This window comes from Cuculus canorus, chromosome 2, assembly GCF_017976375.1.
Source record: "Cuculus canorus isolate bCucCan1 chromosome 2, bCucCan1.pri, whole genome shotgun sequence".
NCBI lineage: Eukaryota > Metazoa > Chordata > Aves > Cuculiformes > Cuculidae > Cuculus > Cuculus canorus.
In genome coordinates this window covers 46674366-46702079 of record NC_071402.1, presented here as the reverse complement: position 1 = coordinate 46702079, position 27714 = coordinate 46674366, and the positions used below count along the sequence as shown (strand labels likewise).

The window sequence follows — 27714 nt, the reverse complement described above, 5'->3', positions numbered from 1 at the left end:
GCTTTGATGACCTTGAGGAGGAACATGGGGCAGGCACAGGGAAAGGATTGGAGCATTATCATGCACAACCTGAGGGCAAAGTAAAGAAGATCTAGAATTGGTTGGACTTCTGGGCAAACAAAGATCATTTACATTATTATTCTGTGGAGTGCTTTCTACGAGTCTAATCTCCCCAGGCAAGGGTCATGTTTGTATCCGTTACTTATTCTCTTCGCTTCAGTGATCCTGCAGTCTTTCCATTGACTGCAATGGCGGTGCTATTCATGGAGTCACTCTGGGATTGGACTGTTTACTAAGCAAATAATCTGAATCAGCAGATTTGGAGTCATATGGGCACCCAATAAGCAGCCTGTTTTGTTGTAGGATTGGGTATAAAATCCCAAATCCCCTCAGCTCTTAGCTGCTGGCACCAAGGCTCACTAACAGCAAGCAGAATGGCCTTTCACTCTGTGCTCTTTGTTTTCTTAGCTGGACTGGTATTTTTCTCTGAAGCTGCACCACTGGTGAGTCTCTTTTTATTCAAACGCAATCATTACAAGAATGATAATCTAGATTTTTCTAAATGACTACTATCCTCCTCATGAATGAAATTCTAAAACCATTAGGCTTTGTTGAAGTGTTGTCTTACTTACATTTTTTAAGTAGCATCTTCAGTATTCTTAAAATTTCATTTTTGCCATTTACTCATATATTTTAGGATCTTATGAAAGGGTTGGGAGGTGTGACCTTTTATTTCTGTCTTTTTCTGTCAGGTTGACTCATATCCTGTATCTGCAATGTAAAGGAAGCTTTACCTTCCTCACCAAACAAGTGCTTCTCTAAAGGACTAAAAAATATTTTTTAAGTATAACTAAGGATTTCTTCTAGTTTAATGAAGCTTAAGAAACAAATGTTCTTTCAGCCCTAGTGGTGTTATAGGCATTTCTTTGTTAACTACCTAGACTAACATACTCTGCCTGCATATCTGAAAATTAACTGTTAACTTATTTATGATCTCATTAAAAAGGTATACTTTATAATATTTTCCCAGGGCCATATGAAACTCTAAATATTTATCAAGCAATTTGTGTGTGTGCTTAATAAAGTTATCAGTATAAACCTCGAAGATACTCTGCTTTAATAAACAGATGTTTGCAAACTTTGAATACCATTTGGCAAAGAACTTGCTTTAAAGTCAGTGTTAATTCTGCAATAAGAATCTTTTCTTTGAAAGATGGTTTTTGCAGGGCTGGTGAACAGCTCCTATACAACCTTTCCTGCTTTCTCCAAGGTCTCCCATGGCTCTGTTGATTCCAAATGCCCTCTCATGGTGAAAGTGCTGGATGCAGTCAGAGGAAGTCCCGCAGCTAATGTAGCTGTTAAAGTCTTTAAGCAGGCTGCAGATGGAAGCTGGCAGGACTTTGCTGCTGGGTAAGTTATGTGGTCCTACGGAGCCATTTTCAAGCTGTCTCAGACACACGACTGAGAAACAAAAGGGAATGGAGCTCTGATCAAAAAATGCTATATGTTTTCTAGCATGTGTCACACTATTGCCGTTAGCAACACATGAATTCTGGTCTAAATTCATGAGATTCAAGTAGAACTTACCCCTGACTGAAATACATGTTAATTGCAAAAATATGTCGAGATGTTCATCTTATCTTTGTAAGGGAATGGGTTTAAGAATTATTTTTTTTCCCCTAGCTTCAGTACTATCTTTCTAAAAAAAAGAAAAAAAATAAAGCCTATGCACCAGAATTTTGTAGGTAATCCAGACTAACCTACTGTCTTCATATGCGATGGATATAGACCTTTATTTGCAATGGGTATATGCAAAATCTTCTCTGTAAGCTTTGTCTGTACACATGTAAATAACAAGTGCGTTACTCTTCCTGTGTAACAAATGTGTTGGTTGGAAGAATCTCCTTAACCAGAAAGAGTTAAAAGAGTCCCATCCCCATCGTAGCACAACACTGAAGCACAATCTCAGCATTTTTTTGGTGGTCATTTCTATACATTTGCATTCCTTTGGCTAAAATGAGAGCTTAATACAAAACAACCTCAGAATATCACTGAGGGGCAGGCAATAATATTGTTATCTTCAGTCTATGGGAAAGTACAGGTAACATAGGAATATAGTTTACTAAAATTCAAATAGATGAGGCATTCAGCCATTTAAGTTTCATTGCAACAATTCAGTGAATCAGATTTTTAAAAAAGTCAAGAGAAATATCTAGTAACAGCAGTATATTTAAGCACAGAATGACAAGCACAAGCAGGGACTGGGGTCACCAGATCATCCAACTGTTTATCATTATGATTTTCATAGCCTGTTTTAAATAAAAGAAGACTAGAAGAGTTTTTCTTTTTGTGAAACTCAAAACAAAAAGTACTTTTCTCCACTGAAAAGGAACAAGAAAGATTAGGAGACTGAAAGAGAAACAAACATCCCCACTCCCAAACGTTATTTTCAAAGGAAGTGGAGACAAGGATAACATCTTGTCCTTAGTGAGCATTTCTGCCTTTATTAGGAAACCTAGATTATTTCAAATGTTTCATCAAGTGCTCTTGAAAGTGCAATGTAAAATAGAACTTACAGGAGAATATGTTGAATGGAATGTCAGTGTTAAATGCCCTCACTTTTAGGGCATAACAGTGTTTTCCTGTTCAGTTTGCAATGCTGCTCTCAACAAGCCCAAGGAGACAAGTCTCGCAGTTCTTCTTAGCCAAAGCCTGTTGACACTTTTGGTCACTACACCCCTGAGGAAATCAAATCACTCCTTAAATATAAATTGAGAAGATTAACTTTAGGCAAGTGAGAAGCATTTTGCTGGGGAATATAGTGGAGGAACATTAAACCACCATTCCTATTGCAGGTAAATATTTTGACCTTTCCCTTGATTTGCATTTTAGCCAAAGATGCTTTCTGCAGTACCATTGACTTTAGCTGGTGACCCTTGTTTGAACTGTTTTTTCACAATTGGTTGCAATTTTTTTTCATTTGCAAAAAAGAGTTTCTTTGTGTTAAACAAGATGAAAACCTGAATGCAATGAAGAACACAATCTGTAACTCCTCCTGTCAAGTTAATGATATTTTTAAATTACCATACCTGTCAGATGCACAGGGAAAAGTTATTTTGTACAAATATCTATAAAAGTTGTTTATGTGCTCTTTCATTTGTGTGTTACTACTCTGCTAACACATTTCAGTAAATGCACCTAGCAACTACTGAATTTGTAGTAATAGTATTTAAAAGCAGGGAGGAAGTTAGCATAGCAAGAGCTGATATTAAGAGGCTCATTTCATATTTAGCCTAGCTAAAAATATGCAAGAAGAGGTTAAATGGAGCTTAGAGGCACTCTGAGGAAGGCTTTAGGGCACAGAGACCTAGGAAGCCTGTGGTTTGCGTTCTTTATGAACTCCTCCCATTGCTAGCTTTGACCACCTTAATCCTCACGTTTTTTGAAATCTAGGTCTTATCATATAGTTCAAGAGTTGCATTTACCAAACATAGCTCTTATGTGATCGAGGTTGTAAATCAAAAATAAATAAATAAAAAAAAGACTGCAGCATATTTGAAGTCGTTGGCCCCACTCTCCTTTTATTTTAAAAGCCTTCAACACAATAATTCAGATTTGTGAGACACTTCCTCAGCAATCTGCATCTGAAAGCAGAGTTTGCCTCTGTGCAGTATGTGTCCCAAGAATCCATAAATGTCATTACACAGGCAGCATAATCTGATCACAATATACAACTAAGGTCCAGACAGTGAAAAAGAGAATCAGGACTGCAGTCCAGACTGGAGCTGTAGTTACTGAACCAGTGGTTTGTAAAGTTTTTTGCTGGAAAAGCACAGCTTTTTTAACTTAACTGTCCATCTTACAGCAGATGCTAGCAGTCCACATATGATTAAGAGTAAGTAACTATACTGTATGTATTCCTACCCTCGTACCAAAACACAAGGACTGTTCAGACAGAATCACTTGTAATATTTTGCTACCAGGGCCAAATGCAGGGCATCCTCTCCTTGTTCTAATCGCATGCAGACTCTGAAGAACACACTGTCCTGTTGGCTGCCAGTGCAGCAGTAATGCTGACGGGTTTGCTTATGAGACCACTTGCATTGAATGTCTTAATAACTTAAATAACTAAATCAATAACACTTAATAACTAAAATTAAGAAAGTGCTATTAACTCCTTGTTGTGGCTCAGTCTTCAAGTAAACTCTTGTTTCCAGTTTCCCAGCTGTTCTAGATAGCTAACATCTGCAGCTCCGGGTCAGCATCCATTAGGGAAAGCACCGCTCAAGCTGCATACACACCTTCTCAAACTAAAATTTACATGTTTATCTGAATAAAGATTTTGAGGCAGATACCTTTTTCCCTTTCAATTGTTTTGTGTCTACACTATCAAACTTGTAAGCAGATGTGAATTGCTTACTTGCATTCTGAACATTTCTGCAGGATCTCAGCAATTGTTTCATGGTTTCAGGGACACTTGTCAATGAATCCTTCCTGCTTTCACTTAATGCCTTTTATTAAGGCAATATAGGTTAAGTAACGAAGCATTAATTAAACCAAAAGAAAACAGATGTGTACAGTTCACAAATTGCCTGTGAGCCATGTTTCAAAGAGGGCTCACATTTTTTGCAGGTTTGTTCTAACCTGGATACAGCTGATTTCACTTGTACTGAACCAGTGAGATTTTTGGCTAATCTCTTTGGTCTTCAAAGTGCTAATCTTGAAGTATAAGAAAAAAACAAAATTATCATGGGATTTTCAATCCTGTTACTTCTTAATTTCAGCAAAAGCTCTGTCATAACAGACTTTTTTTCATTTGTCACCACTAACCAAAGATGACAAATATGATGAAAGTGGAGGCAACAGCACAATTGATTCTGACTCTGATAAGCAGTGTATCACTGCTTTTCCCCCTCCCTCTCTTCATCCTCAGGCTTTTCTGGGTTTTGCCTAGACAGACTTGCCATAAGACAGGAAAGTTCTCTCTTCGTTTTTCCTTCAACTACATTATGTGGTGATGAAGTGCTATAAATATCAAATAAATAATTTCAGCAGAAAAAAAAAATAACTGGTAAAAAAATCAGAAAGAAAATAAAAGCAGGGAAAAGAGATTAAATATATAGTTAAACAGCCATCACACAAAACTTGCTCCTTTTCAGGCAAATAGGGTGCAATGTCAGCTGTATTTCCTTCTCGCTTCTGGACTTCATTCATCCACAGTTTTTTGTTACGAGCTGAGCACATAATCCACCTGAGCTGGGAATTCCTATTACTCATGTACATGACACCCAGTGGAAGAAGCCCCTGCTCTTTGACCAAAGCATTGTAATTCAAATTAATAAAATCTTGTGGCACTAAACTGCTTTTCCAAGATACTACCACTCAAGGTCACATAAAATCACATCAGTGTACAGGGGTAAAACCTATAGGCTCAGTGCTATTGACTAGAGACCAAATAATTTCCCACTAAAATCTCTCTTTTCTCTTTAATTATATTTTGAGATTTGGCATCTTGCCTTTCATCATGACAAACCTTTTCCTAAGCCACCAACATGTGGTTCCAGGAGGCGCTTGGTACAAGTTAAATATGCTATTAAAAGAGGGGTCTTAACTATAGCCCCTGCCTTAGCAAAAGAAATGACCAAAAATTTCAGCCAGCTTTCATTTGTGATGAATATGGACAAGTTGGGAGCAAGGACAGGCTTTGCAATATGGAAACATACACCACCTAGGAGAAGGGAATTATTTCAGACTATTATAAACCAATCAATGTAGAATTTGGGTGGGCAGCACCTCTGCTATTTAGTATTTCACATTAACCATTTCTGTTTAGCATCTAAGTGGCAGTATAAAGTATTTATGTAGATATTTTACCATCACAGGAAAACCACAGAGTACGGGGAGATCCATGAGCTCACAACAGAAGAACAGTTTGTAGAAGGAAAATACAGGGTTGAGTTTGACACCAGCTCTTACTGGAAAGGACTTGGCCTTTCTCCATTCCATGAATATGCTGATGTAAGTATTGGCAAGTATACTTAATAACCTATATACTGTGTAGTGGCTATAGCTGGAAAGAACAAATACTGATGGAACAGCAACATTTGGTGAAATCATTCACTACCACATAACACTGGGTGACCAGAGGTAGTATGTAATCAGCTAAGCCAAAGGAAGTAGCCGCCTTCCCTGAAAATACCGTTATAGCTTTTTCAGAATGGAGCTGTGCCCATTCATTCATTCAGACCAGTAGAGACCTTTGTTCAAAAATAGCTACACTATTCAAAACACGTATTTAAAAAAAAAAACAAAGAAAAAAAAAGAGCGCTTTTATTGATGCTGAAGAAGTACTCAATATTAGAAAAAGCTTCTTTACTGAAAGAGTTGTCAAACACTGGATCAAACTGACCAGCAAAACAGTAGAGTCACCTTCCCTGGAGGTGTTAAAAAACCATGTAGACATGGCACATGGGGACACGGTGGCATGGTGGTGTTGGGCTGACAGCTGAACTTAGAGGTCTTTTCAAACCTTAATGATTCTATGATTCTACGACTACAGAGATTTGGAAACCTTAATTTTTTAGGAAGTAAGCTATTCTTTAATTAGAGTTATTTCCCCCTTATCAGTCACCTGAAAATCCCCGAATACTAGTAAGACCTTAAACAATTCTTTCTAATGTGCCTTTTTTTAGAAAAACAAAAAATCACAAACCCCTCTGTACTGAAATATGCAATAGGAAAAAAAAGGCATAAAAATATATATAAAAATAACCATTGTGGGAAAGCAAAAGTTGTCTGTTTCATCAATACTCAAATTTCATAAACAGGCCAGCAATATAATCACATCTCATGCCTCCCTTTGATTTCAGCCCTACACAGATTTATTGTGTTCTCTATTCTGTTACATTTGCTTAACACTTCCAAATTTAAATTCTTTAGGCTTAATCTGCCATTAAATTTAAGTTTCCCCAAATTAAGTAGTCTGGAACAGCTACAGCTTGTGTTGTAGAACATTTTAAATCACGTGTTTATGAAACTCTGTGAAAGACTAGAACAAATGACTGAGGATCAAGTCCATAAAAGCCTGAGGTGCAGCTTGGGTCACTTAGGTCAAATAAACAGTCCTTAAAACTACTCCCAAATGACTGGAATGTCTGAAAGTTGCTGAGGCCTATGGAAGGGCTTCACCTCAAAAGATGCTTAACAGCATCTGTAGAGACTGTTCCAGCTAGGCTGTTGAAGAAGCTTTCCTTTGACATAACAGCCTGCATGTCAACAAATTAGCTTGGGAAGCCGGCAGAGTTCAGTGACTGTTTATGTACAAGGTAGCTGAAGCCTACCATTCTCATGTCTCAGCAGCTCAGGCTTTGGCAGGACCAGGAGGTAAGAGGGAACTCTCTAGTCCTCTTATAGAAAGTATGTCATAGTTCAGAAAATAGATCAAATGTTGGACTAAAGAGAGCCAAAGAAAGTGGGAGCTTAACCCAGGCGACAACACTTCCCTAGGAACTGGGTGTCCCAATTTCCAGGTTGATTTGGAGGGCATTCATTTTTAATTATATTAGGATACAGATCTTTCCTTGTTCTGGCAAGTATAGCCACTCAGCCCTTAGTGCAAGAGCTGACCTATTATAGGCCGTGTTAAAAACAGAAGCAGGACACTGAAGTACAGAAAGCAACTCCAACTGCCTACCTAGCTTGGTTGCATTTAAGTTCACTAGATGGGCTTTCACCTCTCCATCTTATTGGTTATATAAGACACATCCGCCTTATCCTACCATTCCGCATCACCAATTGCTGTGCCTGACTCGGACATAGCTATCTGCACCCAGCTTCACCACAGCTTCTTTATGAACCTTGGTCCAAATCTCACAAATTTCTCAGTCTTCAGCAAGCATCACAAAGTAGCAGGGAGCATTACCCTTCAGGAGAGTAAAATCATTGGCCGGACAGAATTGGCAAAGTATTCTGCAGAGGAAATGGAACGTGCTTCCTAATTCTTAATAAGGTAGTTTTGAATGTATGTTGTTCATCGTGATCACAAGTTTTCTCTTTTCCAGGTGGTGTTCACTGCTAATGATTCCGGTCACCGCCACTATACCATTGCTGCTCTCCTCAGTCCTTTCTCTTATTCAACTACTGCTGTTGTCAGTGATCCCCAAGAATAAACATGTACTGCCCTTCCACAAACACTCTCTTCCACTAGAACTATCATAGGCTTTTAGGAGGAAGGTTTTTCCTACTGCTAATGCATAACTTTTTGCTACATTAGTTTTTTTTTTTCCATTTTGTAACCTGCCAAGTTTCAGACAAGTCAATAAAATGCTACTTCTTTAAAACAGTTCCAATTTTATTGCTGAAGTTTTATTGTATTCTAAGGTGTCATGATTTGTGTTCAAGTGCAAAAGACATCTGGAAAACAAGCATAACATGGCACTTGATTTGTTTCTATTATCTTCCTCCACTACCTTAACAAATAAATACATTGTCTCAAAATAAGAAAGTTAGAGAATTGTGCTACCTTAAAAAATTTGATCAAACGTGTACCTCAAACAAGAAAATCCTCCATGCTACTCATAATTTACACACAGAAGAGACAGTCCCACTATCGACTAGGTCACAGGGTAAACAGGAGAAGTTCTGAATACCTAACAGCAGAACAAACAATGCAGAAAAAGTGTTGAGGTATCTTCATTCTTTCTATCTATCTATCTATCTATCTATCTATCTATCTATCTATCTATCGCTGAAAGAGTTAAAAATTGTGTGTCTTTACTTAGAACTTCAGGTAAACCTCAACTTTTCAAGAGGAAAGTTTGATGCTCAATCAGTCTAGGAAGTTCTGAAGTAATCTCAATTAGTACCATTTTTAACAACTTTTTAATCCAGCTGGGTACCATATTCAGGCGCATTTCAATTAAATCTCTAATAACTCAAATCTCGAACCACAATTTTAAAAAAGCCCTAAAATAGAAGCATCATCTTAATATTTTCATATTTTTAGAGACCGGAATAGATAATCTGTAGAGTGATTGTGATTCAAATTATGTTGTTGATAAACTGACCAAAGACTTCAGAGGGCTTTAGCAGTAATTTCTGTATGATGGCCTATTGTATTTAAATTATCCTGAGGTACAGGAATTGTTTTTTAATGGGATTACAGAAACTGCAGAGACAGTAACTAAAATCATGCCATTCAGAAAAGATCAGCACTCATCTGCCACCGACCTTGGAGTTTATCCCTACACCCAGAGCCTGCTGGGACCACTGTATACCAAGTGAATTCACAAGTTACAAAAGTTTGACTTTAATGTTTCACTATTTGGTTACTTTTCCCCCTTATCTCTGGACAGGACCATAGTTGCACAACTCTCCTAAGTGGTGCAAATACCTTCAAAACAGCACGCATCTTAATAAAGATTTCATAGGGTTCTGCCATTCCTGGATCTTGAAAACCAGTAGTTTTTATTTGCAGTGAGCCTTCCAAATAGGACATAAATATGTTCATAGAGGCGTAGTCATTAAAAAAAAATCAAACCAAAAAACTACTCTGTATTTAGTCAGCCATCCAATGACAGGATAAGCTTAGTAAGAGTGTACATACGTGTGTCCAACCAAAGATCAGAACGACAAAGTTGAATTCCAAGTAACATTTCCCTAAAATGAAGCAGTTGCTTCTGGTGGGTGCTGACTTGTAGTTGTCCTGAACTTGTACCGAATCTAAAGGACAAATAAAGCGGTAGGACTTAAAACACTGTTTAACTGCTCTTCAGAAAATGTGTATGTAGGTATCTGGCTACCATGCATAAGATAACTAAATAGCCAACGCATTATCTACTTAGCTTTCCTCTGAGGTGGGGAGAAGGCCACCACAGAGAAAAATCTCTTAAAAGGTAAACATGGGTGAGTCAATTATGCCAAGCCACAACCAACAGAGAAATTCTCACTGAAACTGAAATTGCCAAGCTGACAAGAAATCTGTATTTCTCTTAACTATATGAGAACTATACAGCACTATTCCACATTTCCAAGATCACTACAATTGAGCTGGGCAATATTCACATAGGAAATCATAGAAGAGACTTTTTTTTACAGACAAGGTTCATGTTTGTAAGGGTTACTTATTTTCTCACTGTTTACTAAGTAAATAGTATGAATCAGCATGTTGAAAGTCATATGGGTTTTCTGATAAGTAGCCTCAGTTTAGAGGCCTTGATATAAAAATCAGAGATCCCACCAGTTTTAACTTGCTTACACTGAGACTTCATAGTGGTAGGCAAAATGGCTTTTCACTCTGTATTTCTTGTTTCCTTAGCTGGTCTGGTATTTTTCTCTGAAGCTGCACCACCGGTAAGTGTCTCAGGATTTAGGTTCTTCATACTGACATACTCTCAGCTTTTTTAATTTTTTTTTTTTTAAATATTTTAATTAGAGCAAGTGAAAAATAGACTATTTCATTTTACTACAATTATTTTGATTTTATGGATTGTATTGACTATAATTCTCTCCTATCAAACTTTTTCTGGTCCTTCTTTCTCCTTCTCTAGTAATTAGTGAGAGGGCTTTATTGTTAGAGAAGCAGCACTTCTCCTTAGACTCAGCTACTATGTGGAAAACCATGTAAGACAAGAAAGGAAAAAAAATGTATTCACTACACAAAAGCCTCGAGCCTGTTTAAAAGTAAGTAATAGACCTTATAACACAATGAACAAGCTCCTGTCATGAGGGATTCCATTTCCTATGGTGAGATCCATGCTAAAGAAATGCTTTCTCTAGTTGTCTGCTTTACTGCTCTACCCACTACAGCTTCTAGCCCACGCGAGCAAGAAGTGATCTCAACACTCGTGGATGCAGGCAAAGACCAGAACCAAGGCCAGGATCCCACTGCCAGAGGGCTCGTTTATTCCAGCAAAGCAGTCCAGAGACACAGATGCTTCAGCCTGAAATTCTACTAGAACAGATTTGTCTTTCCCCTCCTACTGTTCTTCCTCTTAAGCTCAGATCTTTGGGAAGATGAATATCTGACCAACCTTTGAGAGGCAGCAGACTTGCATTGAGATCCCAGGGCATAAAAGTCCTGGGAAAACAGGTGGTGGTACCAGAGCCTCTGCTTTGCCAGTGCCTCAGAAGAGACACTAGCGAGGAGCCTCTGCATTCCAGAAGGGGAGTCCGAGGAGTCAGGGCATACAGGCAGTATAGATACATGCTGATACATTGGTTCAATATGGGGCAGGGTTCCTGGTCAATGAGATGCTAAGACGATGTAAGAGAGGACTCATAGTTTTAGCCATCTACATCGTGGTTAATTTTCCTATGATTAAATGGAGATCAATAGTTCTTATTTTGAGATCACAGCTTCCATAAAGCTATATTTCCCCCCCTTTCATCTACAGAATTAGGTAACGGAAGGTCAAAGTCCTTATTCAACTCTACCTTTGAATGGGTAAAAAAATCATGGCTTTACCATTGATTGTGATAAAGACGTTGGGAGCGAAACTACAGCCATCCCATCTTTGACAGAAGGTTTTCCTCCTTTATCTCTGCCCAGCTACTAGGGGCTGACATTAACTCTACATCAACAAGACATCAGAGGCTCCCAAATCCAGAAAGCCATGCTCATATTGCCACTCCAAAATACAGAGAAACGGTTGCCATATTTCAACTACTTTTGATGATTTAATTATTTCCTACTGAGGTCACAATTTAGTTACCACTTCATGCTGGGGGTGATATGTAGGTAAGCCACGCCGAAGAGAAAACAGAAATGTATTCTCACTCACAGCCACAGTGCTTCCTCAGTGTACATTGCTACACTCCGCCTGACAAATCCTGACATCTTCTTCCCTAATCCCCTCTATCCAGCCACTAGAAAGACTCAGGCTACATTTCTGCAGTACACAGTGATCTTTTTGAGGAAAATATGGTATATTCTGCAGATCTAAGGAATAATATTCCTTACGGCTTCATAACACACCACCACTTCCCTCTGTTAAAACATAAAAATTCTCTTTTCCTATCTGAAGGGCTCTGCTGACTCCAAGCATCCTCTTGTTATAAAAATTCTGGATTCAGTCCGAGGAAGTCCAGCTCCAACTGTTCCAGTTAAGTTATATAAAGAAGCTGCAGATGGATCTTGGGAACTGTTAAATTCAAAGTAAGTCATACCAAAATAATGAGTGAAAGAAGGGAAAGGAAATGGGAAGAGGCCAAATAGTTGAAAATAAAAAATTTCACATTCTCTAACATAAGAAGTCTACTTTTACTTACAGCAAAGATAACTTAATATTGATTTGCTGCAGATTGTCTTTTAACTGTACTACATTTTCAACTACCAAAATGGTTTTATAATGCTTTATAATTATTGTGAGCACAAGAAAGTATTTTAAACTACCCTTTAATTCAATCACCACTTCTCTTCAATCTCATTACAAAAGATTATATTACTTCCTTGTACTCAGCAATTGTTAGCTCATTGTTACCAAAAGAATCAGGCGGAATATTTTAGTGTTTGAAACCAAGAGTCTGGTTGAGAATTCTACTTTTATTGTCTATTTTCCTTCTTTCCAAATGGATTTCCATTTCATACAACACCACAGCTTTAAAAAGAAAACAGGGAACCGTTTGGAACACACCATATTTGATAGCCTTCTTTGCTTCAAGAAAAAAGGAAATGTTGGAGAGGAGAAAATCTGGGGATAAATCTTTCTCACCTCCTCCCTCACAGGGAAGTAATTACATCTAAAATAAGAATCTCCTAGATATTTAAACATTGCCATGTCTTTTAGGAAAAAATCTAAGTATAGAATTTCAACTGTTGATGACTCTTCTCAAAATTGCCATCAATTTTAGTATATATTAACACTTCAGAAACTCAAAAGACAATTTTTACCTAATTATCTATAATGAAACAGAAAAATATTAGGCGTTACACAGAATGAACCTTCAACAAGCAACATCCTCCTTCCACACTTACCTCCTCTAAATAGTCGCAAAGTCTCACCCAAGACCCTTCTGTTAACAGTCCGTACCTAAAAAGTGAGATAGGGCTCAGAAGGGTTAAAGAAGACATAATGCAGGAATTTCAATAGTGAGATCCCAGACTCAGATGCATTTGTAGAAAGCCCACAAGAAATGGTACGTAAGTCATTCTTTGGTGTTCTAGAGTAGTGGGCTGGCAGTACCCTCATTTGTGTCCTTGAAAAATATAGCTACAGCTAAGGCCACACGTATTTGTACAAGGTGGGAAAGAACAATCTACTCATGTTGTCCTACTTAAGTAGCCTCTCACCCTTCAAGTCAGAAGATAGCTTCACACATTCTGTTACTGGAAATGTGTGATAATTTCCATTAAAAGGGTGTTTAGTCTACTTATCTTCAAATCTGAGCTTAGAGGGTCTTTATATAAAGAAATTCAGCTGAACAGCTGGATGTTGACTGAAGCCTTTAATACATACTTAACATTTGAAACAAAGAATGCAGTAACTTTAAGATGAGGTATGCAAAAGTTGTCATAATACTGAAACAACCTCTCCAGCCTTGTTAATTTGTAAATAACTGAATGTTAGCAAGAGATTCTGAAATAACTGTTCCTAGATAAAGACACGTTTGGTTTTAGCTAAGAAAGTTAATTAGATAAATGAACAGTTACCTAATAATGATCAATCTAGGACAAAGAAAAAATAGAGACATTTGAACAGATTAGAAAAATTGACAACTACAGAGCATCTTGTAAGATAAAAACGACATTCTATGACGTAATAGTCAAAGGCTGTATTAAAGCAGAAATCCTAAGTAATGCACAGGACAATGACATAAAAAATGTTGAATTCTTTATTTTTCTCTGCATGCAATTTGAATGAAATATATTTGGAAGCAGATTGGGCACTTGGAGTACAAAACGGTGGTTTGTAACAGCTAAAATCAGGCACTAGCAATGCTGTTATTTGCAGATAACCTACCCAATCAAACCCCTAGTATTATACAACTTACTACACAGAAGTACGTTTCAACTAAGAGCCATGTTTGGGAGATAGCATTCAATATTGGTTCTAGAGTCCTAACTTAGTAGTTCAAAGGCATATGTTTTCAAGCCAGTATTACGGCCTTGGATAGCACTGATAGCATCCTCAAATCAAACAAACCTATCTGTTTGTTGAGAATGGAAAATCAACTGATCAATACAGACAAAAGAGAATTCTGTAAGGCTATGCTGTTGTCTGACCCACAGCCATTTCAAATAGCAGATCTCAAATTTCAAATAGTCAATTGCAAAAAAAAAAAAAAATCATACCGATAAAACAACTCGATACATTCAAGTAAGAGAGAAAACTACGGAAAAATCAAGAGAGTTGACCCTATTTACTTGCACAGTAAGTGCATCAGTGGTTTCCACGCTGCTTACAGCAGTAGTGAAATTTCCCTTCTGAGTGGGTTCATTTAATTAACTTCAAGATTCTGCCAAGAGTCTATGAACAATAACACCTGCTTTTGGCTCATTCCCAAACCATGCAAAGTAGAGACATGGCAGGGAGCCACCTGCAGTGGCAATTGTGGAAGTAGCAAATGCCAAGACAAGCACTGAAGGATCCCTAATACAGATGGACATAATCCATTCCAGATCAATAGAAGTATTCATCCTATTACTTAAGCTACACAACACCACTCAAGTTCAGTTGCTAAGAACTGCATTTTTCTTGGGCTTTTAACCACAAAATAAAAAATTCTTCTGCCATCACACAGGCAAACCAATGACAACGGAGAGCTTCATGAGCTCACAACTAAAGAGCAATTTGCAACAGGGATATACAAGATTGAGCTTGACACAGCCACTTACTGGAAGAAACTGGGCTTGAATCCCTTCCATCACCATGCTGATGTGAGTATTCATTTTCTCTTGGTTGCAAAGGATACTTTACATGTCTAGGCTTCAAAAGGTAACTGCATGTGTTGAACTTCCTTTTCACTTTAAAATATTTTCTCATAAACAGTTAAAATCCACAGTCTCAATGCATTGTAACAACATACTCATAAGAGAACCTACTCTCAATAAACTCTTAGATGCATTCCTTACAGAGACATTTTCCATCCTTCTACCTCTCCTTAAGCCCATGATTCTTTCTATGACTATTTCTAGACATCCGAGGGAGAACTAGAGAACTACAGGTGGACTACTCCAAGTTTACTGGGAAAAAGATTTTTCTGTCTTTTGGATCCCGAATTTGTATGGCTGCAGACAGAGTTTATAATTTAGTTTTTAAAGATAACAGAAGTATGAACTGTCTTCTGAATCCTTGGATCCTCAGAAAAAAGTGCAACAGGCCTCCTTAGCTTGCATGGGACAGATAAACTGGTTAGATGAAGGTGGTCCAGACCAGCCATTGATTGAGGCTATCTTCAGGGTTTGGGACTCCTTGAGAGCTGTCCCCTTCCCTTCCACAGCAACAGCCCTTTCATATGACCTTTTGGTAGCATTCCTGTATTAGTTGTTTGCTGGACTGTGACCCATCAATGAGCACCACCAGCTGTACAGTTTGCAACTGCTGCACAGCAATTCCTTATCTCCTTAGAGAAAAGGTGGCAAACACCTGGGTTAAATTTTGTTTCTGCTGCCCTGAACTGGAAGAGTGAGTACATTCTTATTTTAGACAATAACGAAGGTTAATGCTGCATAGTCTGTGATAACTGAAATAGAAGAGTTAAGATTAAAGTGTGCAAGTAAATTTATTATACATCAAAATAATGTTTAAGTCTATATTCCAAACTAGAGATTAATTTAATCAGGGTGAAAGAGTCTCCTTTCTTAAAAATAAGCCTCAGCATGGATCATGTTTACCTCAGTTCACTAGCTGTTTCATATGCATCTTTTTTATTAACGTTGAAAGGAGCACAAGCTATGTGCAACAGAATGTTATTAAACTGTCTGTTTTAAAAGTTGATACCCATTGTCTCACAATACAAAATAATCTACTGTGTAGAGGGAGAAACCGAAAGGGAAGACATGAGCTGATAGGGGAGGTATTAAAAGGGCTGTTCTACATTAGCTTATTAACACGTTGTGGCCAAAAGACTAATGCAGTGCTTCTCTATCTACTAAATATGTAAGTAGAAGTAAAGAAACTAATTGCTTCGTATTTTAGCCTGATGTTAGTTACAGTGATGCTATGCTTAATTCTGTTTTTCAAGTTCAGTAGTTCATAAAAACAGCAAAATGAAATGATGCTTTTAAAATAAAAAAAAAAAATAAACACAATCAGTGGGGTTCAACCCAGATCTTCAATGACAAAAAGAATTCTTGTTGCCATTTAGAAGTACCAACAAGGAAATCCTGATTTGGACAATAAATATATTAGTTAAAATTTTGGCCAAGTGGCACGTGTGCTTTTAACAGAGGATTGAAGCAGTTAAAAAAACTGCATTGCAGGCAGTTACAGATCACACTAACCAAATCACCAGGAGAGAAAATATTTCCAAAGTTTCATGGCAGGTTAGATAAAATGATCACAATGGTTCTGTCTAGGATCATATCTAGAGATCGCTGCTCATTTGTCTTGTTTTTTTCTTTTTCCAGGTGGTGTTCACAGCTAATGATGCTGGTTATCGACATTACTCCATTGCTTTTATCCTCAGTCCCTTTTCATATGCAACAACAGCAGTAGTTAGTGAGCCAGTGGAATAGAGGCAGACATGAGAAGTTCATGTGTAAATTAAAACTTCCATAAATAAGAACTAGTTTCTGACTGCATCTACAGCTTTAGATTTCATAAATCACTAACAGTAACAGTCAATTAGTGTATTTGCATTGTTAACTTTAAACAGAACATGCATTGACTTTGTTTTCAAACACTTTTCTGAATAAAAGTATCCTGTATTTCTGTATTTTCTAAGTATTGCTCTTCCAAATAAAAGTTTAGGGTTGAAAAAATACATTAAGCTTAGAAAAATACATTGAAAGTCCACTAATGGGATCCTGAGAACAAACCAAAGTTTTCCATGAAGTTAATAAACTACATTCCTTCTTGCAAAAGAAGCAAACAGAACACATCCGAAAGATGTGCAATCCACCACCTACCATACACCTTATTACTGAAGCCACAATAGATGAAGTCACACGGGAGTACCACACAGGACCCCACACTATATTCAAATAAACTCACCTCCCAATTCTGTTTTAAGATACAGAAGCAAAAGCAGCTTAAAAGTGACAGCAAAGTAGAAGAGCATTTAATGATGCTAGGGATGCTATACACACTTAGAATGCCTTCTTTCCTGCTTTCCAATATATTATAACTGGTGACATTTTTAAGGAGAGTCCGTATCCCATGCCGCAAAGTTTATTTGTGTATCTTCATAAAATTATGCAAGTACCATTGACCCCAGTTGAAGTAATCCCCAAAATTACTCATATACCTCTAACTGGACACTTCTGTAATTGTTGCAAGATTAAGAACTGATGATTCCTGAGAAAACCAGCTCCCTGTTTAATGCCAGAAGGGTTCAGCAATATATCTTCTATTTCCCATTCTTGTAATCCATATATAAGGAAGATTACTCCTAACCAGAGATAAGTACAGAGAAGCACCATTAGAAGAATAGCAACCCTATTTTGAAGAAGTAAATAAAAATGTTGAGTCATTTAATAAAACCAAAAGCTGAAAGCATACAAATACCAACAAAGGGAAAACAATTTGTTAGCCTAAGGCTTGATCCAATCACAGCCTAAAGTAATGTGCTTGTTGGCCAGGTGTCCTTTCTTTTTGTTGTTACTTCAAGGAACTAAGCACCAGAAACACGAGCACTTCGTCCATAAACACAAGATATACTCTCCACAGAACCTCACAATAAACAAACCAACACAATTTTTAGTATGTTATATTTCATAAAAGACAATGATAAAAAAGTACAAACATTTTCATGAACAACAAAAACCAAAACCATGATAGTACACAGGAAATTCCCAGCATTTGTTTCAGTGCATTTTTCATTAAGCCTACCTTGCACACTTCTACAAATAAAATCATCTTAAGTACACTTTCTCTTGCTGATACGCAATGGATCCTTTTAATATTTTTAAATAACTGGCTCATTCCTAACGCACTACAACATAGTCCTTAGTAAACAAAATAATAGAAAAATATACTGGCAAGATCCAAGAAAAAGGACATTTTTCACTAGTTTTTCAATATATAGTCTACTGCAATATGGACTTTACACTTTATATTCTCCTACTTAAATTTGAAATACAACCAATGGGCTTAAGAGCATCTCAGCACATCAACCAGATTTCATTGTTAATATTTATATGTTTTTACTTGTTAATTTGCAAGACCTTCAGAATCTTGTCCTCCCTCCTTCCCCTTCCTCTTTCTTCTCCCTCCATGTTCACTCCTTGAAGAGAAGCTGCCCTTCATGTTACTCTGTCAGCTATTCAAAGGCCAGTGTGAGTGGCTTCTCTCTACATTTTACAAGAATCATGAAAATATCAAAAGGAATGTGCTCAACTCTTAGTTCTGCATCACATTTATTTTGTTTGAAGGCACTGTCTATGTTAAAATTCACTATAGAATAGTACTGAGTTCAAGCAGGTAGTATACGAACGCTATTTTGATGTAATTTAAGGTGGCAACCTTTAGAACTTCCCACCAAAGTGATAAAAGGTATTTAGAGAAGAGTGTCGGTTAACAATTTGTAATTTAACATCATCACTTTGAGGCACCAAACTAAACTTTTAAAGAACTCGGCTATATATCATATTCCATTCACATAATGGTTTAAATCACATTTTTCTAAGACCATATATGACTGATGACTTAGAGCTGTAAAGTTATATTAGTTCAGCCACAGCATATGTGTAATATTGTATGTATATATGTATGTATACATATATACGCATTACTTTTTTTGTTAAACTGCACATTAATTTTACAGAATGTCTAACAAATGGGCACAAAAGCACACTTCAGAAAACAGTAGAGACCTACAGTACCAAAGGATGTTTCATAATCGTAGGTGTTAAAGTGTATGTGAAACTGTACTGAAAACCAGAAATCACTTCAAAATTATATTATATTTAAAAATTTATTCAACTGTTCTTGAAGAACTGCATTAGTCTGTTACGAAATAAGACTAATTTTATTTTGGGGAAATAATTGTCCATACAGTGTATTAATTATCTCCCATTTATCCATATGCTTCAGAATATTCTATACACTCAGTTATAGAAAAATATTTCGGGAGGTGATCAAACCACCTTTTTTTTTGAAGGATGTTTTGTTCAATCTACACTCACTTTTTTGTTATTTTCACTGCATCACATCATTCCTAAACCATATTAGATTAACTGGTAGATTTTAAGGTAATTCCAATATAGTTTAAAATATCCCTTACAACTGTTCTCAACTACTTAAATTAAATAATTATATTTCTATTAAACATTTGGTATGCCTGCAACTAAGCTCACAACTTTCCTGAAGAATGGCTAAGGGCAAAAATTTGTTGTTGGGATGTAAAAGGTGTACATGACAAACAAACTCAAATACACAAAGCACCACACCATCTGTGGTAGCAATCAGGAAACATAGTAATGAGTTAAAGTTAGTATTATTTGTCAACACTCTTACAGAACACTGTGAATAAACAATCCTTAATTATACACTGCTTTCCATTCTTCATGGGAGCAGAAGTCAAGTCTTTGGTTCCAAAAGAGCTGAGTAACTGTGACAAACAAAACAGTTTTGTAGATCTCTCTCAGCATCTTTGTATTAACATAGAAAATAACTGATCCAGTCCTTTTCCTTAGTACTAATGAGGGATATAAAAAAATATTAGGAAAAGATAATAACACTTAGCAGTGGGATACTTTTGGGTAGCATAACATTACAAGCAAACAGGAAATATGAAGATATGGGTTTTTTATAAGCTAAGGAAAGAGGCTAGTTACTCATACACATAATGCCACAAAAATAGAGAAACAGATAGGACCAATTCGTAGTGGGACTGCGCAACCTCAATCTCATTGAAAGTCATCGACTTGAGGATACTTAGTGCATCATAGAAGCACTCAGCACTCTACCAGAACAGGCCCCTAAATAGCTATATTGATTCACATATTATTAGTGGAATTTTAAAAAGCACTTGGGATTGGCCTTTCAGTTCTGCTTATGTCATCAGCAGCAGAACAGTTTGACCAACACAGTGGTCCTGAAAATCCCACACTGCAAGCATTAGACCTATTAGAACTATGTTTTATTATTTTCCTAAAAATCTAACTTTAATATTCTTCCAACGAAGACACATTTTTGGCTCTTCTGGTTTTGGAGGAATAAAAGTGCTGTTTACTAGGATTTTTTTTTTTAAAAAAAAGAACAATACCAAAATACTGTATGCACCCAGACACATTGTTTTAGGCATTTAAATCCCTGACATTGACACTAGTGGCACACTTGGAAACAGTTAAAGAGTTCCTGTAGATCATAATACGCAACGACTGCAAGATTCTCCATAGTACACATGCAATATGCATATAAATAGGATTTAGATGGCAAGGCAGGGTATCGTACAATTTTGCTGGCAATAAATAAAATCAAAAGCTCTCTCTAGCAGTTCATATACGAAATTGATTTTTCTATGTAGATATGCAGGAGGCCTAGAGCTCAAAACTAGTATAACAGTTTACAGTCATAGCTGGCCAACAATTAATATTTCCTTCATTTCACATAAGGTATAACCTTTTTTTAAGCATACTTATATTTTACACTTGCTCTTTCATGCTAACAAAAACATCCCTATAGAATTCAAATGAGAACATACTCAAATACATACTCAAGCATAAAGTACCGAGCAATTTAAAAGCAATGTACACACATGAATTTACATCACATATTTACAAAACACATTTTAAAAAGAAACAAAAGCATTCCTTTAAATACAAGTCAGGGAATGGGGGATAGTTTAGTATAAAAAATTCCTGGAAGAAGCAGCCTCTGTCCTTACTTCCAGAGAAGCTACAAGTCTGTTTTCTGCAGTTTGTTTAGTTGAGTGGTTAAAATAAAGAATATGAAGAATGAAGGCTTGAACAGTAGTCTCATGCTGTAAACATCCAAGTGGTAGCTGCTGGCTTTTCTTTCAGAACAAAATGCATGGTACATATAATCACTTTACTTCTCACCCCAAATATGTATCATCAAATGGTCAAAAATCTCTAATTCTAAATTGCTGTTTGTTGGTTTTGTTTTGTTTTACAGTGTCTATTAGTAGCTTCCAGTGTTAAAAGTTTATACTGGCAGGGTAGCTTGTCATTCCACTTCCATCAATAGTCTCTAACAGGAGCAAGTTCTGGTATGAGATTAACAGTTATATTTTTATACAATCTACTGACAAGTATTTTAGGAGTATATATTAAATTGTTCAGCCCATCAATGTACTGACGTTCTCTGGAATATCTCAGAAGTTTATATCTGTAGAGGGAGTTGGAAGAAGAAAATATGAGAAAGATTTGCAAGAAACAATTCAATTGATATTAAGAGATAATACTGTAACAGTCATTTCAGTTTGAAATATGCTTTAAATTCTGACACTACCTCTCAGCCCTTTAAATTTATTAAATTACCTACCTAAGCTCTACAAGCAAGCCACTGTTTTTTTAATATACTTAGATTTTATGTTCACATACACAAGTTAACATTAAGACTAAATAACAAAGTCGGCATTTAATATGCATAATTTTTATGGCTACAAACTAAGCTGATTTTTAAAGAGCATTCAATTTCTTGATGTTCTTTTGTTATAGAGCTCAACTATGGAGATCAGATAAGATTTAGGAACCTTTAGATGATCAGAGGGCTGAAGCATCTCCTATATGAGGACACGCTGAGGGAGTTGGGCTTGTTTAGTCTAGAGAAGAGAAGCCTCGAGGGAGACCCTATAGAAGTCTTCCAGCACTTAAAGGGGGCCTATAAGAAAGATGGAGAGGGACTCTTTAGCAGGGAGCACAGTGATAGGATGAGGGGTAACGGTTTTAAGCTGAAAGAGGGTATATTTAGATTAGATATTAGGAAGAAATTATTTACTGTGAGGGTGGTGAGGCACTGAAACAGGCAGTCCGCAGAAGTCGTGGATGCCCCATCCCTGGAGGTGTTCAAGGCCAGGCTGGATGAGGCTTTGGACAACCTGATCTAGTGGAAGGTGTCCCTACCCATGACAAGGGGGCGAGAACTAGACAGTCCTTTAAGGTCCCTCCAACCCAAACCACTCTATGATTCACTGTTCATCATTATACATTTAGATGTCCGAATTGATTTTCACTTCATTCTTGAGACTCCTGCATTTGCAAACATCTAAATTTAAGGTGATTAAAAAAAATCTCCCTTCCTTCTTCCCTAGATTATTAACATAAATATTTGTTTCATATCACGTGTTTACTCAGGCCTAATCTACATGTCTATTTAAAAATTACGAATAGAGCAGAAAATAAAGATGTTCCCAGTAAAAGACATCCATATATAACACAATTGAGCAGTACTTCTAATCAACTGAAAACATATACCAGAAAATCTTTATTTTGCCTTTCACATTCTAATTTTCAGGTGTAGCTTATCTGCTACACTCTGGTTGCCACTCTAACCTAGGGCAGCCAGGATCTATAGTTAAGAGTATTTTGCATCTTTGTAGCAAAAGAAAGGAATACAGGAAGAAAAAGTTCATGTCAACGTCAGCAGACAATGAGAAGGCCCGTATACCAGAAAAGAATGAAAAATGATGGGAGAAACCAACCTTTAAGGAGTTTTAAAGTCTGTTTTCATGCAGGAGTCATTTCCCCTAGCTGTACTGCTTCCTTTTGCAGAATATCCAAACTGATCAACTAATGGAGCCCTGCTAGCACTAATGTCCAAACTATTAGGAACAATAACATTCTGCATCAAAGAGTATAACGATAACATCCTCTGACACACAAACTCAGTATCTCTCATGGTTAAATAAGAAATATCTGAACAGCAAACATAACCTGTTTAAGAAAATACAAAGCGTAGCACTAAAGAGGGAGTAATGCTGATAAGCACTGACTGCTTATTTGTATGGTTTGAAGATTTGCAAGTGTGTAAGAAAAAATTTTACGTCTTTAGCTCTGGTATTTGAACAGTTCTGTGTTTTTCTTACCTTCCTAAAAACTGGACTTCACCTCTGTGATGGTGAGGAATGGATTTGTACTTCCCTAAATCTCCCTCTGGTCTTGTTACATTGTACCCAGCATAGTGAACCCTGCAGTACAATACATAAATATTTCCGTGGAGAGCATTAAAAAGATGTTATTACAAGTTGTAGCAAAAGTGAAAAAAACAAACCACTCCAAACCCAACAAGTAAAAAAGCTGGCAAATCCAATACAGTGTGAAATAAAAAAATCATAGTTAGTATTTCCTGCTTTGTTCTTTAAGCATGACAGCATAAACCTATAAAAAGAGTAAGGAAAAAGGATAAAAACATAAACCTCTTCCTTTAAAATATATCTCTTTATATATAACTCATATAGACATTTTATTTCAACTGGAACATTTCACACTTGTTTGCTGCAAGCAGTTAGTACAGTGAGCATTGACCCCTGTCCAATTTATGAGTAGTCCCAAAGTAACCTCTCTCAAAGGCTGCTCCTAAGACATGAAAGATACTTAAACTCATGCTTACTCTCCAAGACTGTGTGATGATATTCCATAAAGCTAGCAGCAAGAGAGATGTAAACTAAAATCAAAAAGCAATGCACAGAAGTCTAGAAGGAACAAGACTAAATATGCTTAACACTGTTATCTGTTGCCATATCTGTTATTTGCTACAGGACCTCTCTCTTAAAAAGCCTGTTAATTGTCCCTAGGCTGAGAAAAAAAAAGGACATCATACTTATTCCTTCAGATGGTATGTTCTGGTATTTCTAAGGTGAACTCTTCAGAAATGTTAGAATTCATTCATTTAAAACAGATCCAAAAAAACATAACAAGTGACAAAAGAAACACCTAATTGCTCTCAAAGGTTGGATACCACAGAACAATGAGAAATACATAACTACTGAACGCTCACCTGTTCCAAAGATCATCATCTTCTCCACCCCATCCCCAAAAGGCATTTGGAAACCCATTGATCTTCTTGAATTGTTCTACTGTCAGGCCACTTACACCACCGAAGAACTCATTGTATGGAAGACTGAAAATAAAAGACAAATTCTGTATTATTAGCTGAATTTAGATGGGTAGCCCTCTCTTGCAGCAATATCTTTCAAAAATACCAAGAACCCCAAACTAGGGATATGATGAACTGCTGAATGTATTCACTGAGAGAAATTGGTTCACTGGTAGCTGGCATTAAGTAACATATATGGAAATTGAACAAAATGTTTGCAGTAGCGTCTGATTTGCATTAAAGGCACTCTTAAACTGTAGCTCAAATCAGTATCACTACATGAAATAAAAGTCTATCACATTTCCCAGATGGCTGATTTAGACCCATAGCTGAAGTGTTAAGTGAAGCTCTCCAACTATTGTATTTTGACACTATTCAACTGAAAAAGTACAAATGCATAATGCATTAAATCAGTAATTTTAATTCATAACTACATTCTACAGAACTGTTAAAACTTGAGATGAACAGTTTAACAAACATTCAACCACAATGAAATACATAGCTATTTAAGAAACAGTTTTCCAGTTTTTAGAAGCCAAACTTATGAATCAGAAGAATCTATAGACTTTGTCAGTAAGCGTACAGTAATTTCTAATGCATATTAAGTAATACACAGTTGGCCAAAATGAACAGCCACTATAGAGACACAACATAATATTTTAAGGCCTGGGCAATGTGATTTTGAAGTTCTTAAAATATTAGCAATCTTTAAAAAAAAAACCATAGAAAATCTTTAAAGGTTTCATCTTTAAATCTTTAAAGCCTGCTAACTGGCTCACAACGTGAAGTCCAAGCAGTCATGTTTTCAATGCATTGCTTTTGATCTGTCAAGTTGATTAACTTCACAAATAAAGTTTCAGGACAGCAAATACAAACCAGTAGCAAGCAATACACTACAGCTTTATGTGAAGTGTTTGGAAGAGTTTCATGAGATGGCAGAGGGTTAAAAAGCAAGTGAAACATCATTAACATAATATGGCAGGAGGAAAGGAGGAAACAAAACTGCAGGACCCATGACATTTATCAAATGTCAATATAGACTAAATATGAGACACAAAATGGTTTAGTAGTAAGAAAATCTTCTGTTTATAAAGCAGTACAAAGCAGAAATAAATTATATATTTATGAGAATATTAGGTAAGACATTTTTCCTGCAGTATTTTGCTGCAGATTATCTGTTCATCTTTGTTAACAGCCCCCGCAAAGGCTTATATAGTCAGAAAAGACTTAAAATAAGCAAGGTTCAGTTTTTCCCCCTTGACACACATAGCCTTTTTTAAAGAAAAAACACATTGACTGTAACAAGTTCAACAATGAAAACTATAAATAATATATTCAAATAAGCAAAATATCAAATGTAGACACTAAACTTCTACCTTCCTATTAATATCTAGGTATTCACTTACGTAAAGCATGGCAGGAGCCTCTTTTATTGATTTCACCTACTGTACGTACTCTCACAAAATTCATACAAAATAAGGAAGTTTCTGGGTTTTTAAGAAAAAATGCAAATAAAGCTAATAATTACTTACATGTACATGTATTTGTCCAGCTTTGCTGCAAAATGGCGTGGCATTTCTCCACATCCATAATAATTTCGGTCATTTTCAGGTAAGTGATCCACATCATGAAATATTATGCAGTCCCAGACAGCATCCTTCATAGCCTCTTTGAAGCCAACATTAAATAGCATTGCACGATTAAAAGGCTGTGTACCTGTCTTCAAAGAGAAAACAAAGGAGACATTGTAAGAATCAAGATGAGACAAAATTTCAATACTATGAGAAATACATCCGCTATCACGTAAAATCAACAGAGAAGCCTGTCATCCCTCTAGATAAGTAAAGCAGTAGTTCTGGTGAGCGCCAACTACATCAACTGTATTTCGTGATTTAAAAAATCTGGATGTTCTTCTCTCTTAGACAAAACATACTAGCGCTAGCTACTTATAGAACTAGTAACTACAAAGAATCAAAATATGGGAGATTTGGATTCATACAGCATGACACTACAAGTTAAAGAAATACTAATAAGAAGTGGAAGAGAAACATTACATTTTGTTTCTTGTTAAAACGGTGGAATAGGATAGGATGGAATAGGACAGGACAGACTACGATATGTCAGTTGGAAGGGACATACAATGATCATTCAGTCCAACTGGCTGACCCATTCAGGGCTGACCAAAAGTTAAAGCAAGTCATTAAGGGTGTTGTCCAAATGCCTCACTGTCAGGCTCGGGGGCATCAGCCACCTCTTTAGGAAGCCTATTCCAGTGTTTGACCACCCTCTCCATAAAGAATATACTAGATACCAGGAGAAGATATCAAAACCTCCCCCTCCACTTTCTCTCCTCAGGAAGCTGTAGAGAGCAATGAGGTCACCTCTCAGCATCTTTGTGTCCAGACTACACAAGCCCAAAGTGCTCAGCCACTCCTCACAGGATATTGTCTTCCAGCTCTTTCACCAGCTTCAATGCCCTCTTCTGAACGCATTCAAGGACTTTCACCTCCTTCTTAAACTGTGGGGCTCAGACACAGTACCCAAGGTGAGGTCACACCACTGCTGAATACAGCAGGATAATCACTTCTTTTTACTGTCTGTTTATGCTGCGTTTGATGCACCCCTGGATCTGGTTTGCCCGCTTGGCTGCCAGGGCACTGCTGATTCATATTGAACTTGAGCTTGAGCCTGCTGCTGACCTTTTCTGCAGGGCTGCTCTCCAGCCACTCCTCTCCCAAATTATACTTGTTCGTAGCTTTACTTCATCCTAGGTGCAGAATCCAGCATTTCAACTTGTTAAATATCACCCCATTAATCATAGCCCAACGTTCAAAGCTCTCCAGATCCCTTCACAAGGCATCCTGTCCCTTGAGAGGGACAACAGCACCTCTCAGTCTACTATAATCACCAAACTTGCTTGTGGTACATTCAACTCCTGCATTCAGTTAGTTGATATTCAACAGAACCGGCCCTAGAACTGAACCTTAAGAAACACTGCTGAGGACTGGCCCTAGTCAGAGGTAGACCTATTTTTTTGTCCTTAAAAAGACAATAGATTCAAAGAGGCCATGTTATCACCTATAAAACATTAGCCCATATTTGAAGAAAAGCAACATGTTTCTGGCTACTGCTTAACCTGGGGAATGGACGTGAACTTTTTTTTTTCCATTCAAAGGATAAGAATAGTGGAGTAACAATTTTTAAATTCTGCATTCATCCAAATCTTGATAAGAATATTAAATACCCTTCAGTAAGGAATCTTCAAGAGTCACTTTTCAAGTAAATATTGTTACCTGTTCAACAACATAGAAGGCAAATTCCAGCCGCTGCTTCTGCAACATAGGTATCAGATGACGGAAAAAAATTGGGAGATGCTCATGGCGATTCCGAAAAGGAATAAGGATCGCCACCTTCAAAAAATTATATATACATTAAGCTATCATATTAGAACTTCTAATCAGAATCTAACTAGAACTTTTAATTAAAATTTTAATGTTTCAATAGAGATCAATTTTCCCATGGCTTACAAAGGCTTTTCAAGTTTTATATTTAA

General features: G+C 36.8%; 3 protein-coding genes across 5 annotated transcripts in view; 2 read left to right on the top strand and 1 right to left on the bottom strand.

Moving 5' to 3' along the window:
• The first annotated feature begins 347 nt into the window (after positions 1-347).
• Positions 348-8341, top strand: LOC104059959 (transthyretin). The gene is made up of 4 exons (XM_009561684.2): positions 348-503; positions 1271-1410; positions 5883-6018; positions 8061-8341. Exons 1-4 carry the CDS (start codon positions 435-437, stop codon positions 8166-8168), a joined length of 453 nt encoding a protein of 150 aa, XP_009559979.1. The 5' UTR covers positions 348-434; the 3' UTR covers positions 8169-8341.
• Positions 8342-10191: 1850 nt separating this feature from the next.
• On the top strand, positions 10192-16994 carry LOC104059960 (transthyretin). The gene is made up of 4 exons (XM_009561686.2): positions 10192-10350; positions 12024-12154; positions 14740-14875; positions 16568-16994. The coding sequence occupies exons 1-4, from the start codon at positions 10282-10284 to the stop codon at positions 16673-16675; spliced, it is 444 nt and encodes a 147-aa protein (XP_009559981.1). The 5' UTR covers positions 10192-10281; the 3' UTR covers positions 16676-16994.
• Positions 16995-17146: 152 nt separating this feature from the next.
• B4GALT6 (beta-1,4-galactosyltransferase 6) overlaps positions 17147-27714 on the bottom strand; it is a 33332-nt gene continuing 22764 nt past the window's right edge. For 2 of the 3 annotated variants that reach the window (XM_009561687.2, XM_054059534.1), the window contains 5 exons: positions 27455-27571; positions 25694-25881; positions 24063-24185; positions 23152-23253; positions 17147-21452 (listed from right to left, as the gene is read on the bottom strand). In XM_009561687.2, the coding sequence (XP_009559982.2) occupies positions 21305-21452; positions 23152-23253; positions 24063-24185; positions 25694-25881; positions 27455-27571 (678 nt within the window). In that variant the 3' untranslated portion in view covers positions 17147-21304. The remainder of the gene's footprint in view (positions 21453-23151; positions 23254-24062; positions 24186-25693; positions 25882-27454; positions 27572-27714) is intronic. The other variant, XM_054059533.1, reaches the window with a different exon arrangement.

Excerpts from the sequence above, each read along its gene's own strand:
- LOC104059959 (XM_009561684.2), top strand. The coding sequence starts at position 435 with ATGGCCTTTCACTCTGTGCTCTTTGTTTTCTTAGCTGGACTGGTATTT. Across the intron at positions 504-1,270 it reads TCTCTGAAGCTGCACCACTG|GTCTCCCATGGCTCTGTTGA; the intron begins GTGAGTCTCTTT and ends GCTTTCTCCAAG. Across the intron at positions 6,019-8,060 it reads CATTCCATGAATATGCTGAT|GTGGTGTTCACTGCTAATGA; the intron begins GTAAGTATTGGC and ends TCTCTTTTCCAG.
- LOC104059960 (XM_009561686.2), top strand. The coding sequence starts at position 10,282 with ATGGCTTTTCACTCTGTATTTCTTGTTTCCTTAGCTGGTCTGGTATTT. Across the intron at positions 10,351-12,023 it reads TCTCTGAAGCTGCACCACCG|GGCTCTGCTGACTCCAAGCA; the intron begins GTAAGTGTCTCA and ends TCCTATCTGAAG. Across the intron at positions 14,876-16,567 it reads CCTTCCATCACCATGCTGAT|GTGGTGTTCACAGCTAATGA; the intron begins GTGAGTATTCAT and ends TTCTTTTTCCAG.